The 18,062-nt window shown below is 37.1% G+C and overlaps 5 protein-coding genes and 1 long non-coding RNA gene across 10 annotated transcripts; 5 read left to right on the forward strand and 1 right to left on the reverse strand.

Moving 5' to 3' along the window:
• Positions 1-480: 480 nt before the first annotated feature.
• On the forward strand, positions 481-6,126 carry LOC105955298 (V-type proton ATPase catalytic subunit A). 2 transcript variants are annotated; one of them, XM_012979049.2, is made up of 20 exons: positions 481-847; positions 1,787-1,913; positions 2,017-2,072; positions 2,166-2,222; positions 2,321-2,432; positions 2,546-2,583; positions 2,690-2,791; positions 2,882-2,938; positions 3,037-3,108; positions 3,211-3,312; positions 3,422-3,484; positions 3,571-3,703; positions 3,871-3,977; positions 4,298-4,492; positions 4,589-4,675; positions 5,013-5,117; positions 5,259-5,356; positions 5,462-5,540; positions 5,657-5,745; positions 5,835-6,126. In XM_012979049.2, exons 1-20 carry the CDS (start codon positions 770-772, stop codon positions 5,947-5,949), a joined length of 1,872 nt encoding a protein of 623 aa, XP_012834503.2. In that variant the 5' UTR covers positions 481-769; the 3' UTR covers positions 5,950-6,126. The 2 variants fall into 2 exon arrangements, 1 of the variants encoding a protein (XP_012834503.2); XR_016030752.1 differs by having other exon boundaries at positions 529-847; positions 5,013-5,150; positions 5,231-5,356.
• A 756-nt stretch (positions 6,127-6,882) lies between these two features.
• Positions 6,883-9,885, forward strand: LOC105967286 (uncharacterized). Of its 3 annotated transcripts, XR_016030751.1 has the most exons (5): positions 6,883-7,262; positions 7,383-7,477; positions 9,028-9,098; positions 9,373-9,429; positions 9,573-9,885. It is a non-coding gene; the product is annotated as an uncharacterized LOC105967286 (long non-coding RNA). The 3 variants fall into 3 exon arrangements; XR_016030750.1 differs by having other exon boundaries at positions 6,883-7,283; positions 9,028-9,429; XR_016030749.1 differs by having other exon boundaries at positions 9,028-9,429.
• Positions 9,886-10,312: 427 nt separating this feature from the next.
• Positions 10,313-12,073, forward strand: LOC148770950 (protein FAR-RED ELONGATED HYPOCOTYL 3-like). The gene is made up of 4 exons (XM_088817425.1): positions 10,313-10,354; positions 10,609-10,700; positions 10,896-11,726; positions 11,905-12,073. Exons 1-4 carry the CDS (start codon positions 10,313-10,315, stop codon positions 12,071-12,073), a joined length of 1,134 nt encoding a protein of 377 aa, XP_088673551.1.
• A 1,275-nt stretch (positions 12,074-13,348) lies between these two features.
• LOC105957171 (ATP-dependent RNA helicase) lies at positions 13,349-14,372 on the forward strand. Its single transcript, XM_012981097.2, has 2 exons — positions 13,349-13,784; positions 14,160-14,372. Exon 1 carries the CDS (start codon positions 13,483-13,485, stop codon positions 13,762-13,764), a length of 282 nt encoding a protein of 93 aa, XP_012836551.2. The 5' UTR covers positions 13,349-13,482; the 3' UTR covers positions 13,765-13,784; positions 14,160-14,372.
• Positions 14,373-14,537: 165 nt separating this feature from the next.
• LOC105957163 (uncharacterized) lies at positions 14,538-15,067 on the reverse strand. The gene has a single exon (XM_012981087.2). The coding sequence runs from the start codon at positions 14,981-14,983 to the stop codon at positions 14,540-14,542; it is 444 nt and encodes a 147-aa protein (XP_012836541.2). The 5' UTR covers positions 14,984-15,067; the 3' UTR covers positions 14,538-14,539.
• A 638-nt stretch (positions 15,068-15,705) lies between these two features.
• Positions 15,706-17,994, forward strand: LOC105955112 (exocyst complex component EXO70I). 2 transcript variants are annotated; one of them, XM_088816551.1, is made up of 2 exons: positions 15,706-15,848; positions 16,006-17,994. In XM_088816551.1, the coding sequence occupies exon 2, from the start codon at positions 16,169-16,171 to the stop codon at positions 17,915-17,917; it is 1,749 nt and encodes a 582-aa protein (XP_088672677.1). In that variant the 5' UTR covers positions 15,706-15,848; positions 16,006-16,168; the 3' UTR covers positions 17,918-17,994. The 2 variants fall into 2 exon arrangements, with proteins under 2 accessions (XP_088672677.1, XP_012834301.2); XM_012978847.2 differs by having other exon boundaries at positions 15,734-17,994.
• Positions 17,995-18,062: the final 68 nt, after the last annotated feature.

An 18,062-nucleotide genomic window follows, 5' to 3' on the forward strand; every position in this document is an offset into this window, starting at 1 on the left:
GTGGACGTACAATAAGATTTATAGTTGAGGGTAGTTTAATAACTCAAACAAGAGGGAGTTTTTTCGTAATCTGACCTTACATCAGGGGGTTGCCAATAATTTATCCTCATTTAAATCCAAATTTCAATTTTTGCCAAAGAAATAAGGCTTAATTCCACTTTGCACCCTTGAAATATACCATTTTAACACTTTGCACCTTCGAAATAAATTAATAGCATTTTACACCATCAAAACATAATACTATCATTCAATTAAGGATGCATTATGAATAATTTATTATGTTCGAGGGTGCAAAGTGCTATTATTATTTTTCAAGGGTGCAAACTGCAAAGTGCCAAAATATTCAATTTCAAGGGTGCAAAGTGGGATTAAACCAAGAAATAAACAATATATATATTTTAATTTTATTATTATTTTTGTTGAATATGACTTGAAACGGTCAAAAAATAAAAAGTCTGTGGTTGTAATTAAAATTGATGTGGGGGGTTTAGGATTTTATATTAATAAAAGAAAATCTTTAACAGTGACAACAAACAGCAACTACATCATTCACTTTGTCACGTTTTCTCTCCTGTCTTTCTCTCTCACACAGACACGCACTTGATTGAATAATAATAAAAATAATAACGGGATTGGATTTGGAACCCCCAACCAGCAACGAAGTCTTCTTCTTCATCTCCATCATCACCCACCAGATCCTGTTCTTCGCTCTGTACAATTAATTCTCTTCTTCTTCTGAATTCGATCTGCTTAATCTGAAAAAAAAAAAATGCCGTCTGTCTATGGAGGCCCCTTGACCACCTTCGAAGATGCCGAAAAGGAGAGCGAGTACGGTTACGTTCGCAAGGTTCTTCCACTTCCCTCCATTACTCTCTCTCTCTCTCTCTCTCTCTCTCTCTCTCTCTCTCTCTCTCTCTCTCTCTCTCTCTCTCTCTGTATATATATTTGTGGTAATTGAATTGCTGCCAATTACTTAGACATACCTCCGATTGATTTTGGTTTTTGGTATTTGTGCGAATTACTATGTATATTTCTTCCCATTGGTTTGTTAAGTTATCTGTTGCCCTAATTTGCTTGATTTCAAGTTCTCGAGATTTGAAGGGTTGATCCAAAAAAATTGGAGCCCTTTTATATTATTTGACTTGTTTTATTTGCTTTTTGTTTTTTTCAAGATCACTACTTTATCATTGCAAAGTCTGTTATTACCTTACTTTTTGCCTTTACACGTGGTCTTCTTTCTATACCTCTTAGGTTTTTTTCTTTGTGGTAATATCACCCCACAATGATGTCATTCCATTTACCTGAATAGGATTGAGCTTGGTAATCAGGTTCCATTTTGAGGATTGTATTGAAGGTTTTATCCTCACTGTCGAATCAAACTGTTTGTTAGTTCATCTATATTGCTGACAGATTTTCTTTATGGCTAAATTTTTAGGTTAAACCAATTTTTTAAGGTTCTTTATTAATTAACTTTCCTTGTCATTATAGTATTTTGATATCATTCTAACGGAGTGGTACCTAAAGATCTATTGTATACCATCTCTAGTCTTTTCCCGTGAGATCGTTTAATGTTTTGAGGCGCTGCGCAAAATACTTGTGATTTTAACATAGCCCTTTTCCGTCCACCGATGCATTAAGATATAAAAGACGTGGGGGGATAAGTTTCTTGCTGATAAAATTAAAATTGTTAATTTGGTTAAGCTATTAACATCTAGTAAAAAATCTTACGATAAATTAGCGACTTCATCCTTCATAGCGTTTCATATTATCTATCTTTTTTCCACAGGTGTCTGGACCAGTGGTTGTTGCAGATGGAATGGCAGGAGCTGCTATGTATGAACTTGTTCGAGTTGGACACGACAACCTTATTGGGGAAATTATCCGGTTGGAAGGAGATTCTGCCACTATTCAAGGTTAGGGTTTCTTTTTAACATTCTCGATTTTTGAATTTCAAAATGCAAATGAATATGATAGCTGGCTGTTGGTTTCTAGAATCATTTTGAGCTTTTATTGCAGTATATGAGGAAACGGCTGGGCTAATGGTGAACGATCCCGTTCTTCGAACCCACAAGGTTATAATGTTACATCATTAACTTGATTTTTTGTGAAGGGTTTTTGTATTGACTGAAAAAATTTATCCCATACTCATTTGCCAACTTTTACAGCCTTTATCAGTGGAATTGGGTCCCGGAATTTTGGGGAATATCTTTGATGGGATTCAGGTAAATTTCCGCTTCTCCAAGTTTTCGGAATTAGTTGCTTTACATACAATATATGTTCTTTCTGATTGCATCTCATGGATGTTAAATACTCAATGCAGAGGCCTCTGAAAACAATTGCAATTAAATCTGGTGATGTCTATATTCCTCGTGGTGTATCTGTCCCTGCTCTTGATAAAGATACTCTTTGGGAGTTTAACCCGAAGAAAATAGGTACCCGAAAGACATTTCGTTGAATAATTTAATGTTATTTTTAATTGATTATTTCATTCTAGAAAATACCGATGCTCTCATCCTTATTATTTTGGTATGATTGTCAATGGCAGGAGAGGGAGATCATTTGACTGGTGGAGACTTGTATGCTGTAAGTTTGACCGGCTTTTTTTTTAGAAATTTGAAAATTATCTCGATGAAAAACTTGCTCAGTTCACCATTTTTTTTCCTCTTTTCTAAATCAATTGTTTGTGCAGAATGTATTCGAAAACAGTTTAATGCAACATCATGTTGCTCTTCCACCCGATGCTATGGGGAAGATAACCTACATCGCGCCAGCTGGCCATTACTCTTTGAAGGTTTGTTTCTATGCAACCTGCTGTATATTACAATATAATTTTTCTTAGGTAAAGTTGAAGTTTAGTTTCATTAAATTGTCTGAATTGCAGGACACAGTCCTCGAGCTTGAATTTCAAGGGGTCAAAAAACAATTCACCATGCTGCAGGTCAGCCTACTTACTTGTGGAAAATTTGAAATACGAGTGACTCGTTATTATTCTTTAAAAGCAAAAAAATTCAATTTGACATACCTCCTTTTCTGTAGACTTGGCCTGTACGTACACCTAGGCCTGTAGCTTCAAAGCTGGCTGCCGATACTCCCCTCTTGACTGGACAGGTAACCATATAATGAATAATTAAATTATGCTTTCGAACATCCTCTTTTTCTATGATTTTTTGCTTGATGTAGTGCTACATAATAACTTTGTTTTTCATTCAGCGTGTTCTTGATGCTCTCTTCCCTTCTGTCCTCGGTGGTACTTGTGCCATTCCCGGTGCATTTGGTTGTGGAAAAACTGTTATCAGTCAGGCCCTTTCCAAGGTGAAATTTTAATTACTTGCATTAGCTTCTTAATTTTATTGGTAATTTGTGATAATGATTTTGTTTCAGTTACAAAAGCTTTTTCTTATTCCGTTTGTTTGATATGCAGTACTCTAACTCCGACACTGTGGTTTATGTCGGTTGTGGAGAAAGAGGAAATGAAATGGCAGAGGTACATAGTTTTGCTTTCCTTTTTCAAATTAGCTATTAAGATTTAAGACACCTTCCAAATGTTTAACCTAGATATGCTAACTGTAGGTGCTTATGGATTTCCCTCAATTGACAATGACCTTGCCCGATGGTCGAGAGGAATCTGTTATGAAGCGTACTACATTGGTAGCTAACACTTCTAACATGCCTGTGGCTGCTCGAGAGGCTTCAATTTACACAGGTACATTGTTTTTCTGATTGAAGAATCTGTTAAGACATGTGCATGGGTAATCTTCTGCACATATCAAAACTGCATCTTTATCGTTTGTGATTCTTTTGTTTGGAATGTAGTACAACTGTTGTTTTATGCTCCAAATTTGACTTTTAAGCTTGATAATTGATATTCAGGAATCACTATAGCTGAATATTTTAGAGATATGGGCTACAATGTCAGTATGATGGCAGATTCTACATCTCGATGGGCAGAAGCATTGCGTGAAATTTCTGGTCGTCTGGTATGCATCCTAAGATTTCTCATGATTGCAAAATTGGCTTATTTTCAAATCTTTTGTGTTGTGGATTATTGTCATGGACTGTCGATAAATTTTCCATGTCGAGACAAACCTGCTAGTCAAGTTGTACTGAATTTTTCCAAGTGGAAACTTGAGTATCTTTAAATTTATTGTACAGTGAAGAACGTAAAAACAGTGTAATAATTGTTTATCACAGTTAGTGAGCACACAAACAACCATTGTGCTGACTCGTCACCGTTTTTTCTTTCTTCAAAATTCAATGCTCTTTACTGTGCTGACTCAGCGCCATTGTTTCCGTGCAGGCTGAGATGCCTGCAGACAGTGGATACCCTGCTTATTTGGCAGCTCGTTTGGCTTCCTTCTATGAACGTGCTGGTAAAGTCAAGTGTCTAGGTGGACCTGAAAGAACTGGCAGTGTCACCATTGTCGGTGCTGTTTCACCTCCAGGAGGAGATTTCTCTGATCCTGTTACATCTGCTACACTCAGTATTGTTCAGGTGAAAATTAAATTCGAACGGTGCAAGCGCTGCATGCATATTCGTTTTCTACGCACCGTACTTATCATATAATCTGTACTCATTGCCATGTTTCAGGTTTTCTGGGGCCTTGACAAGAAATTGGCACAGAGGAAACATTTCCCTTCTGTAAACTGGCTTATTTCTTACTCAAAGTATTCAGGGGTATGTTTTATTTCCTTCAGGGTCCATTTGGATGGAGGGATTTGGGGAGGGATTTGATTTGGGGAATGGATTTGAAATGACTCCAATTTTGGAGTCATTTGAAATCCATCACTATTGCTCCAAAATCAACTAAAAAGGAGGGGTGGGGATTTGAAATCCATCTCCAAATCCCTCAATCCAAACAATTCCGAGGGATTTGTTATTATGGATTTGAAATCCCTCCCCCAAATCCCTCCATCCAAATGCACCCTCAGATTTTATGCTCATTTTTAACAAGCAAGTTTCAAAGTGTTTCCTTTGCATGCATTTTTACGATGCTGCCACTTGCTTTTTTCAGGCACTCGAATCGTTCTACGACAAGTTCGATTCGGATTTCATCGACATCAGGACAAAAGCTCGTGAAGTCCTGCAGAGAGAGGATGATTTGAACGAAATTGTGCAGGTATGTTATTCGCTTTTAGATTCGACTGGTTTCGTATTTCCCGTTAGAAAATTGCTGACCAAGAAGTAAACAGAAACCATTAAAATGTATCAGTGGAGATTTGTGTAGTACAGTCGTAATTGAAGTGTCGTAATTTTGCAGCTAGTCGGAAAAGACGCATTAGCTGAAACAGATAAAATCACCCTTGAAACAGCAAAGCTCTTGAGGGAGGACTACCTTGCCCAGAATGCATTCACAGCGTTAGTGCTTGCAAATTCCGTTTCGTGTTTGATATTTTCTTTTACAATCAAAGACTGAATTTTTTTCCTGAGATATTTACATTTTTACCCATGCCGAACCAACAGATATGACAAGTTTTGCCCGTTCTACAAGTCTGTTTGGATGATGCGCAACATTATTCATTTCTACAGTCTGGCTAATCAGGTAAAGTAGTTAGTTAGCGCATGTTCCCTTTTTTCTTACTATCCTCATTTTAATATTTTATTAAATGATTTATCGAGATTTAAAATTGGTGTTCATATTTGATGATGTATGTGCAGGCAACGGAGCGAGGAGCTGGTATGGATGGTCAGAAGATAACTTACTCCCTTATCAAGCATCGTATGGGAGATTTGTTTTACCGTCTCGTGTAAGTACTATAATTATATATATTTGTATATAAGTATAACCACATCAATATTTTTGTAATAACGATGATGTCATTGGTGATGCATGCAGTTCACAGAAATTCGAAGATCCAGCAGAAGGAGAGGAAACATTGGTTGCAAAGTTTAAGAAACTGAACGACGATCTCACTGCAGGTTTCCGTAACCTTGAGGATGAAACCCGTTGATCTATATTTTTTTTCGCACACTGTTTGGTTTGTTTGAAATATTGGTTTTGTGTACCTATTTGTTTATTTATCTTTGTTTTTTGTTCTTGCCCCTTCCACCTTTTTATTATTATTGTTATTATTATTACATATTACTATTTTCGTCCATAAATAATAAGAGGGCATCGGTTTTTGGCATTTCGGTGTATTTTAGCTGCTCGATTTTTTTCGTTTTGTACCAGTAAATTATTATTGTGGTTATTTATAAAAGAAATTGTTCCTATAGTTTCATATTAGTATGTAAAGAATATTTTTGGATGCCAAGTAACTTAATTAAAAAGTTTTTTCTTTTTAAAACATTTTTAAGAGTAAATTGCGGCGACCCCCGAGTTAATATTAAATTACAAAAAAGACCATTCTGTTTGAGTAATTACAATCACTTCTTCAACTATGAATCTTATTACACTTCCATGCTTGGGTAGTCAAATTTAATGGAATCTTTTACATTATGTGAAATATTCTCTAGTTTGTACCTGTTTTACCCCATTACGTCTCCACATTTTGAAATAAGATGATCATAAAATATGTCTCTTACTTGTACGAATCAGATTGTGGTGCATCAAAAATTATTTTTTTTGTACTAAACGAGTACAAACTAAAGAATATTTCACGAAATCTATAAAATTATGTTGAATTTAACAATATAAGAATGAATGTATAAAAAAAATTACAGTTGAAAGTGACTATACTCACCACACGTAATGAATTTTTTTCGTAATTTGATGATGTAATTTACTCTATTTAGAACTTGTTAATAATCTATATATATATAAAAAGACAATACCTTGCTTCATTTTCTGACACGTGGCAACTTAGGGTTTCTAACCCTAGGGCAAGTTTTATAATTTTTACTATTTTTGGGTGTAAAAATGAAAAACCCATATTTCATCTCCCCTAAATCTATCAGACGTTTTTCATCTCTCGTCTAATTTTTTATCCCTAAATTTCTCTTTCAAAACCCACTCCTTCAACTGCACAAACCGCCGATTGAAATCAGTTTTCTTCATCAGTTTTAGATCTTCTCATCTCAAATTTCATAGTCTGATTGAAATCAATTTTCTTCATCTATTTTAGATCTTCTCATCTCAAATTTCATGTCTCATCTGTATATCAACACAAATTCTCTCACAAATCTTTCTAACAATTATTACTTTCCACAAAATTGAAGCTCTAAAATCCGCCGGTCAAAAGTTCAACAAAAATCGTCCGAGAGTCGGAGTGAAGGACCGTTTGCTGCCAGCGAAAGCCACTACCAACGGTGGTTGAAATTTCAAGTAAGAATTTTTTCTCAAGAGGTTAGTGATAGTCGCATTTTATGTTCAAATTTATTGGGTTTTTTTTCAGGATCTTTGTGTTTTTATTTGTCTGGTAATGACGTAGAATTTTGTCTCCAGGCACGCAGTTGTCTTCTTTCTTCCAAAAAATGTGATAGTATATCGACATAATTGAAGGAGTTTGGACGGAATTTGAGGATTTCTTGCTTATCACAGTATGTATTTTAATTTAAGGAGTTCTTGCTTATCATTTGAGGTTTCTTAATTCGCTTTTTTTTTTTTTTTTTTTTTTTTTATATTTTAATTGGGGTTTGCATCAATAGTAGTTTTATATGATGTTATTAAAGTTCTGGGGCATCGATGATGACGATGCGGTTTCTAGGACATCTTTTTCATTTTTTTTTTGCATGATATTTCTGATATTACTATTATCATGATATTTGTTACACGATTATTGCCCCTGTTTTTAGATGATAATAGTGAACATTTTCTCAACTTTCTGATTGTTTGATAGTGAATATGTGTAGTATTTCCCCTGTTTTTAGATAATATATATTATTTTTAGATAATATATACTTCGAAAATGTATAATATTTTTCAAATTGACAATGTTCCTTCATTAAATTTATAGTCCTTAAAGTGATGAAGTAATGATTAATTTCTATGAAATGAAGATGAAAGATGACCGTGACAAGGTTATTAGCTTGATTCAAACTAAATTAAGCATTTTTGACAACTTTTGTTACAAATTGTGTTCAGTTTTCTCCCCCCGTTAAATCAGTGGTATGAAATGTTTTGCAAAATCGGTAGTGTTGGCTTGTGTTCTTTTCCCATTTCATGTTGAACCGTTCGTTTTTCAGAACTTATTCGCTCTCGCACTATAGTTATGTAATTGGCAAGGAGTTAATAATTGAATTTGTTTTACCAATTTTGGATCTGAATGATGTCTAACCTGATCGATCATTTCCAGCATGCATATGGTGATTTATATCTTTCAATTATCTCATCATCAAGTACGTGTAACTGATAGATAGTATTGTGGTGATTTTATAAATTCCACCCATTTGATTTTATTGGTATGTGATAATTTTTGATAATCTTATATATAAATGGAATTACCAGTTGGGTAATCCTAGGGCCATTTCTGAGATTGAATATCGACCATAAAGCATATACATGTACACCACCTCATATGATTTATGCAAAGAACATTCATATATTGCGGATTTTGTGGGAAACAGAACACATAATTAAGTATAAATTGAGACAAGTAAAAGAGATGGTGTTGGCAGTTTAGTGGGGTTTAGGTTTTTTTTAAGGATCAGAGGGTGTTTGGGGTTGGGGGGTCTCAGGTGAATTGAAATTAAGAAATCAAATAAAATCGAAATGAAGAAGGTAGGATAAGATGGCTATGGTTTTGTTTTCTTCTTTTACATTGTTTTTGGTTCAAATGTAGAGAGAAGTAAGCTATATTAATTGATCGAATTATCGTTTAGTATTGTAATTATTTGAGGCAAAATCTCAGGGCAAATAAGCTACACATTATGCCACTAGCCACATGATTTAATTATGCTCTATTGTGTACAGTAAGAATTCGTTTCTGATTTAGAAATTCAGAGGGAACAAACGTTGGAGAGACGTCTGATGGTGATTTTCAAAATCATTGGTTTAAATCTTCAGACATCTCATATTTTATTTTAATTTGTATTAGCTTTTTGTTGTTGAAATATTAGTTCTTGATCAAGTATTTTGAACCACGTTTCAGGCTCACATGTAAAGCAAAGGGAAGGTGTTTGCATACCTTATCCGAATAGTAAGCTCACTTGGCTGCTGCAGGTTTGACTCGACACCTATTCAATCAGCTATTTAAGATTTCATTCAATTATGTGGCTACATTACATAGCAGCTTTCAATTCCTCATAGTTGCCAAAATCATTGTCGTTTTAAAAGTTTCAAGTTTTCAAATATTGCCAAAATGGCAACAACATGACATTAATGTCCGTATGATTTATTAAATGTGACATTCCATTGGCAATTTACTATATTGAGAGATTACTATTCTCTTAAAGTTGTAATAATACAGAGATCATTTGGGTTATTGGATGGCCAGATTAGATTAGCAGCAGAAAGTTCCATCGAAGAACCACATATCAAGTTCCGCTAAAAGGTAATATATTTTCATTATTATTTTATTCATGGGACACAAATTTTCTTGATGATAAATTTTGAGGGAGGTTATTTTTTTTAAGCTCAATCAAAAAGCTCATTGGCTTTTGTCTATACATACTCACGAGAGATATCCCCATTCAGTTGGCAAATTCTGAGCCTGTGAAAATGGAGTGATAGAATTTGGAATTAAGAGGTGGGGTTGCTGAAGAAGGCAATTGAGCGAGCAGTTTAAGTTATTCGATCAAAGCGGCGGGACTTTAATTTGAAGTCATTATATTTATTTTATGCAGAATATTTGGAGTATTTATTTTGTGCAACATTTCTATAATAATTATGAATAAATGTATACACTAAAAAAATATATTGAAAATGTATACACATGAAGTCCAAAATTATTACATTATTTTGCAAATTTCAAAACTACCAATATGGATACATGTAATTCATCATAATTTTAAGTATTCTGATTGTAGCTACATATTGGTACAAGTTATCATATTTCAAGTATTTTATTGTTGAATTTCCTAAATATTTAATTACATATTTTTTGTTAGATATATTTAATTCATTATAATATTTAACATATTAAATATTATAATTTTAGAGTGTAATATCTTTGAAATATATTGTGTGATAAGTTTCGAAAATATCCACTTTGCATAAATTCCATAGTGACAAGAGAAAAAAAAAAAAAATATATATATATATATATATATATATATATTATTTAAGTTGGTACTTAAATCAAGGGAATTGCTTTTTACCGTTTGAAAAAGGCTATTTACCGTTCAAAAAAACTCTCTCTCTCTCTCTCTAAAAAAAATTGCTCTCAAGACGATTTCTTCACAAATCATTCTTATTGGTGTGATATACGAACATAAATGAGTTCATCGGATGAAGATCGAGATAGCGAACACAGCGAGGTAAAAATTCCGTGTTTTCGATCGAAAAAAATGGGCTAAACATTCAAAAGCCCAACTTGGGCGCCCGACAGTGCAGTGCACGCCCATGTTGGGCGTGCAGTTGGCTGTTACACGCCCATTATGGGCGTTTGTAGGCCAACTGCACGCCCAACATGGGCGTGCACTGCACTGCCGGGCGCCCGACTTGGGCTTTTGAATTTTAAACCTTTTTTTTTTTTTTTTTTTTTAAATCAATTTTTTTACGTTTTTTTCAGGACGATACGACTACATTTGAAGTTGATCATACCGATTATTTTACCACTACTCAGTTGTTTGACTCGAAGGATGAGGTAGTGGTTTGGGTGAGGTTCGTTGCAAGAGGTCTTTTTGTGAAAATAGTAAAAAGCAGCAGTCCTAAAAAAAAGATTTTTTTGACTTGTGACCTATTCGGGGAAAAACGAGAATGTCCATCAACTAATCCAGACGCGCGCCCGAGAAGGACCGGTAGCAAAAAAATAGGCTGTGGTTTTCATATTGTCGGAGAACTACGATGGGATGATAGATGGGGGGTCAGAGTAATATACGGGAAGCATAATCATGTTCCGATATACAAGTCCGGGCATGGGATGAGTGCATTGTCTCAGGAGGAGGCGAAGATCATTAGTGATCTGTCACAAAGTCATGTGCCGCCCAAGAAGATTTTGGCTAACTTGAGACAAAATGGTTTGGGTCTCGATGCTTATTCGAAACAAATATACAATCAGAAGGCGAAATTGAAAAGACTATCTAGGGGTGACCGTACAGTAATGCAACATTTGATTGGGTTGCTTGAGGAGCATAACTATTACAAGTGGTTCCGTACTGATGAAACAACACATGCAGTTACTGATTTGATGTGGGCTCACCCTCAATCTGTCGAATTGTTAAGTAAGTTTCCGTACGTATTACTACTTGACAGTACTTACAAAACCAATCAGTACAAATTGCCTTTGTTGGAGATTGTTGGTGTTACTCCTGTCGGGAAAAATTTTACTGTAGCAGTCGCATTTTTGTGCCATGAAAATGAAGACCATTACACCTGGGTGTTGCAAAAGCTGAAGAGACTTTTCCCCCCTCATACTCTACCTAGTGCCATTGTGACGGATCGAGAGTTAGGGCTCATAAAGGCGCTAGAGAATGTATTTCCGACCGTACCTCATCTCTTATGTCTTTGGCACATTAACATGAATGTGGGGCGTCGTGCTTCAAGATGTCTCGGCAATAGTAGGCGTCGCGGCACGGCTTTTGTACTTGGTACGTGGCAAACCTTGGTAAAATCAGTGTCTGAAGAAGATTTCGCCATGAATTACACAGCTTTGTTGGACGAGTACGCGAATTATCCAGATTTGATTGAGTATCTCCAATACACTTGGCTCGTATACAAAGAGAAATTTGTAAAAGCATGGACGGATCTAATTTTCCATTTGGGTAATACATCGACAAGCAGATATTTATTTATAAGTTGTTAAATATATATACTTAACTTACTGTCATGTAGTTTATTGAAACATAGCATATTCTTAACATATTAGGGTGGAGAGCAACCATAGAGCATTGAAGAGATGGTTGGAATCGTCGACGGGTGGCTTCGACACATTTTGGGCACAGTATCACTCAATGATGAAAGATCAATTTAACGAGATACTAGCCGATTTTGCAAAATCAAAGAGGATTCGGGCCCAGACGATCAAAATTTATTAATATTAATAAGTATTACCTTTCCCTCCCAAATGTCGTAGGCAATGTGTGCTCCAAAACTTGGAATCAAGTGAGCGTATTTAGGTCCACCGGGTGTCTCACCGGTCAACATCCAAGGTCGAGAAGGAAGTTTTTTTCTCGGAGCGGTGCGGGACCTCGAGACAGGATTAGAACCATCGAAAGTACCACCCATCGGGACAGGAGGCGGAGTCGGAGTCCGAACATCCTCGTAATCGTCATCGGATGGAAAATCCGGCACCGGAAACTGATACTTCTGCTGAAAGCGTAGTTGTGGATCGTACTCGTACTCCTGCGGCTGCATATATGCATCCATGGGTGCATCCATCTCCTGATCGGCCTCTGTCTCTGTCTCTTCCTGAATCATCGTACGTGGGGGTACAAAAGCACCAGTGCGTTCCCCACGACGTTTAGAACCGGTAACATTTCTATTATGTGTCCTTCCCTCCCGTTCCGCAGTATTCTCCTCCACCGGATCTGCAGGAGGACGAATCAGGAGTCCTTTCCCTTTTCCCAGTCCGAATTTTTTCGCCCAATTAGACATCCTGTAAACATAAAATTATTATAATTTTCTAACTTATTTTAATTCAGAAAAAAAATATTTCTTTTAAATCAGAAAAAAAAAAAAAAAAAATAATAAATAAAAAAATTTAAATCGAACGCCCGGTTTGGGCGTTTCCCGGCCGAACCGACGCCTGGACCGGGCGCCGGTTCGCCCGGGAAACGCCCAAACCGGGCGTACAAACACTCATTTCACGCCCAAACCGGGCGCCGGCAGCATGAACGGACGCCCACTTTGGGCGTCGGTTCATGCAGCCAGCGCCCGGTTTGGGCGTTTGGCTCTAACTTCCGAAAAATTCAAAAGCCCTACAAATCGATTTGTAGGGCTTTTAAACATGAAATTGGTTGTAAAATCGAGTTACCCATTGCATATAACACATGTAGGTGTTGAAATTACCTGAAAAAATCGAAGCCCAAGCTCGATTTTGGTTGATTTCGAAATTTTTCGAAAAAAAAAAAATTTTCTGAAATTTTTGGAATGGGGGGTAATTGGAGAGAATTTCGAATTTTAGGGGTTTTAGAGAGATAAACTGTTTTTTACTTTGAACGGTAAATAGCAGTTATTAACCCGTAAAGAGCATTTTCTTAAATCAAACAGAATGGACTTTGGCTTTTTACCGAATTCTATCATATTATATATCAATTATCGAAAATAGTATTCCCCGTGCATCGCAGGGGTGAAATACTAGTTTTTTTTATTTAGGTATGCATGAAAATCGGTATACCCGCGCGCTCTCCCAAACACACCCTCTCAGAAAGAAAGAGAAACAGAAATTGGTAGCTAGGGTTTGGCGATTTCATTCCCAATTCGAATAGATCGGCAGAAAAAAAAAATGGCGATGAGGAGTTTCTTCAAGGAGATAAGGAGTAAGAAGGTGACGGAGTTGCCGTCGTATCTTAAGCCAATGTTCACCCTTGGCTACGTGAAGAAAACCCTAGCGCGTGGCCTCGACAATTACCACGCCAAGTACATCGAGACCAACTCCGCCGATCCTCTCTTCCACATTTGTTTCGGAGGAATGGCTTTCTCCTACCTCGTCGCCCTCCCTGAAGAGCGCCGCCACCTCGAGCACCAGCAGCACGCCAAAGAACACGCCGCCGCCGCCGCCCACTGATGAATCAACCCCCACTTCAGGTGGTGCCCTCGCCGTTCCTTTTTTTTTTTTTTTTTTTTTTTTTTTTTTTTTATTGTTTTCTTCCGATTATTTTCAAATTAGCACCTTTTATCTGCGTTGCTCGAAAGGATTCATTTGAAAATCTTCTTCGTTAAGAAAAATATGATCTTTTTTTGTTCTTAGATATGAAATCGGCTGAATTCCGTGATTTTGTTCGAATGGATTCATAATGCTTCTGATTTGCTTGTCCAAATGTTGCTCTGTATTCTCATTAAGAAATGAATTTCGCTGGATAATCAATCACTCAATAGAAATCAGCCACTGTGTGATTTTGCACACTAGGTATAATAAACCGAAGACTAACGAACGTGTTTTTTTCGTGTCGTGAATTGCAGGCGCTTTCAGCAGCTTCAACCACCGAATGCATTAGCAAGTTGATGTGAAGGGAGAACAGAGAAGCATTACAAGTTTATTAGTTGCATTGTTTTCATTTTTTGTTAATAAAAGCAGGTAGATCCGTTAGTTTGCTTTACAGATCGACCATCGGAGATCGAATCAACTAATGCCAATCGAGTCGAATAAAACGATTTTTCTTTTATTTTGGTTCATATCTGCATTGTCTTGTAGGTTTTGTGTTCTTAAAGCACGAGGAATGGAGTTAACCAACTTCTTCAGGTGTGTACATATAAACAATAATAGCAAACACATAATAATACAGTAATACATTAATACGAAAAGGGTTTCGAGAAAGAAAAAAAAAAGTTGATTGATCAGATCAGAGTTCTGGTTCATGATGAGCAGTGTGGTGTTGTTCCCCTTTACCTGACAGCTTATTTACAGTCTTACCCACAGCTTCCTCCGCCAATTCCGCGGCGGTTTTAGCAGATTCTTCAACTGTTGACTTGCTCTTATCCAAACTCTTCACCACCGCCTCTTTAACCTTCTCCGCCGACCCTTCACCGCCGCCGCCGCCTTCACGGAAATCTAGGTTCGGGGGATGTATGAAGAGTGACTTGAGCTTGTGGAACCAGGTGAATGGGGAAATGGTGGTGGGGAGAGAGAACAGAGTCTTGGCAGCTTCTATAACTGACATTCTGCTCTGTGCAGACTCTGTTTGCCTCTGGTTTGCTCCTCCTGCATGCACGATGAAGAAGATGAAGAAGAGAAGAAAGATGAGTTTGACATGGTTTCTTCTGCACTTGTTGATAATTTCAGCCATGGTGATCTTTTCTCTTTGGAAATAATTTTCCTTCAATTGAGAATTTAATATTTATATATATTTATTGGGAAAAATAAAATTGAGGGTGTTGGGAATGAGATGAACTGCCACGTTTGTGTGTGGGTGTCACTACGTGGAGCATGCATGATACAACCCCTCTAGGTCGGTTACTCGTTTCTTAAAATAGAATCTAATTAAATATTTAAAAATGATAAATTACGCCACTCCTTAAGTAAGATGAAATTATGGACAAAAATATTTATTTTTAGTAATAGCAATCATTCCTTAAATTATGAATCTTCTTAGACGTTCACTATTTTTATTTCATTTGAATTTCACAATTTTGAAACAAGATGACCGTAGATGTACTTCTTAACTTGTAAATATTAGATTGTGGTATTTCTGAAAATATCTTTTTGTAAAAAACGAGTACAAACTAAAAAGTATTTCACGGAATTTATAAAATTATATTGAACTTGACACCATAAAGATATACGTATAAAAAGATTTAAAGTCGAAGGGACAATTATAATTAGTCAAAAATGACATGTAGGGTTTTTTTTGTAATTAACCTTAACTAGGGTGGCCGTAATTTAACCATTTAAAAACTGGGTCTTTAAAATTTTCATTTTCTGCACCGATCCCTGTCCACAAAAAACCTCGTACCTCCTCGAATATCTCAATGTCGTTGTGTGTGTGTGTGTATATATATATATATATATATATATATTAAAAGTGGAAGGCAGGTTAGAAGAAAGACACACACTTTGGAGATATACATACACGTAAGCAAGTTCTTGAATTGTTGGGATCTTTTGGCTTCCATTAATTTCTTACATTGGCAGCAAAGTTTGGTTGGAATCTGGTACACTCATTTCCCCTCAAACATTGTTGAGTGTTTGGTAAACCCATATTAAATTAATGCAGTGTAATTATTTTTAGGGAAGAAAAAAACAAAATAAATAAATAAAATTGATCGCCTTCTCTGAGAGCATGGATATTGATCACCTTCTTTCTGCTAGAGAAATTCTCAGGAGCAGCATAGAGAAATCAAGAACCATAGCCAATGCACTCGATTCAAACGCCTCGAATTTGAAAGAGACGAGTCGTAATCTGGCGTGGACGCAAGCCACCATTACAAACACAGCCCGTAGATCGGAATGTGCCGTACAAATCGATCGAGCCATGGGGCCCGCTTCTGCTGTTTCGAAGATCCTGGACCTCGTTTACGAGCTCGAAGACTCACTTTGCGCTGACGTGGCGGTTTCAGATTTGTCGGTTTATGTCACGAATATCAAACGCTTGCAAGAAACGCTGAAGCTTCTTACCGATAATTGCAGACTGGTCGTCCTATGGCTTGAAGATGTTGTCCAATTCTTGCAAAACAATGCAGCTTCTGACGATGAATGGTACCTCGTACAAGTAGTGTCCAAAGTTGTGAAAATACTGGAGCAACTGCAGGGGAAACGGGGGCTGTTTTGCCGAGATGGGGGCGGCAACGCTTTATCCAATGCATTCGAAAATCTCGAGAGCCACTACATGCATCTCTTGACAGAAGCAAGTTTCCCACTGCAAAGGGATATTCAAGAAATGCAAGATATAGTTGAAGTACTGGCTGCCAACAGTCGCCTCGAAAATTGCGTGTCCATTTATGCGGAAACCCGTATTGAAAATTTTCGACTTACTTTTCAAGCCCTCGATTTGGATTACCTGGATATCAAATTGTCTGAAACCGACAGTGTTGAAACTGTAAATAGCTACATTGATGAGTGGGATAAGCACATGGAGTTTACTGTCAGGCATTTGCTCCGGAAAGAATACAATCTTTGCAGCGAGGTGTACCGCAAATTTGGATCTGATGTGTCGATGAATTGCTTCGCAAAGATTGCGGGCGAATGTGGATTCACGTATATTCTTGATTTCGGTAGCAGAGTTTGTAGATGCAAGAAAGAAGCAATCAAGCTTTTGAGTCTGCTCAGAGTGTTTTCGACTCTGAATAAACTGAGGCTAGAATTCAACGAGCTTTTCGATGGGAAATTCTGTACCGAGATTCGAAACCAGACAAGGGATCTTGTCAAGAAAGTTGTTAGTGGTGCTTGTGAAATTTTCTGGCAGCTATTGGTGCAAGTGGAGTTGCAGAGGGCATCAAAGCCGCCGGAATATGGGAATATTCCGGTGCTCGTTTCTTTCGTGACCGATTACTGCAATCAGCTTCTCGAGGAAGAAAACAGCTCGATTCTTATCCGGGTTTTGGAGATCCATCAAGTCTGGAATCAGGTCAAACTCGAAGAAGGGTGGGGCCTACTTTCGACTGAAATTCGGAGCATATTCAGAGCAGTTGAGATCAACTTGGTGACATGGGCCGGAATGTACAATGACGCAAACGCCCTTCCCCACTTTTTCATGATGAACAACCATTGGTACTTGTGGAGCAGCATAAGAGGAACAAATCTTGAAGAGTTAATGGGGGATACTAGGTTATCTGCGTACGAGGAATCAACGGAGTACTATGCAGCATGGTACATGAGAGAGAGTTGGGAAAAGCTTTTGGTGCATTTACGAGAAGATGACATCATCTTGTACCCAAATGGTCGAGCGATTGATCGGAATCTGGTGAAGAAGAGGATTGTCGTGTTCTGCGAGGAATTCGATGACTTGTGTAGGAAGCAATCCAAATGGATACTGTCCGATAAAGTCTTGAGATGGAAAACACGCCAGCTGATAGTTGAGTCTGTTATTGCACCTTACAAGAGTTACCTGGAAAGATATATGCCAACTGGTTTATTAGAATACAGTGCAGAGAGACTTGAGAATATGATTGGCTCATTGTTTAAACCGAATGTCGGCAAGTACGGCGGTAGTAAATGCTCGGATTTGGTCAGCATTAATAACGCTGCTGTGAGTCGCTTTTCGTCAACCCCTGCTGCTGCATGAAAATTTGCCTTCTTAAGTTCTGTCACTGACAATGTAAATATCATCAATACTTGTTATTCATTTTCATTACATCAAAATCATTTGGAGGCAGTAACTTGATTTCAATATTATCATAGCAACAATTTCTTGTTTTACTTGCTGAATT

The sequence above is a fragment of the Erythranthe guttata genome, chromosome 4 (genome assembly GCF_056151865.1).
Source record: "Erythranthe guttata isolate IM_541 chromosome 4, IM_541, whole genome shotgun sequence".
Classification (NCBI taxonomy): Eukaryota; Viridiplantae; Streptophyta; class Magnoliopsida; order Lamiales; family Phrymaceae; genus Erythranthe; species Erythranthe guttata.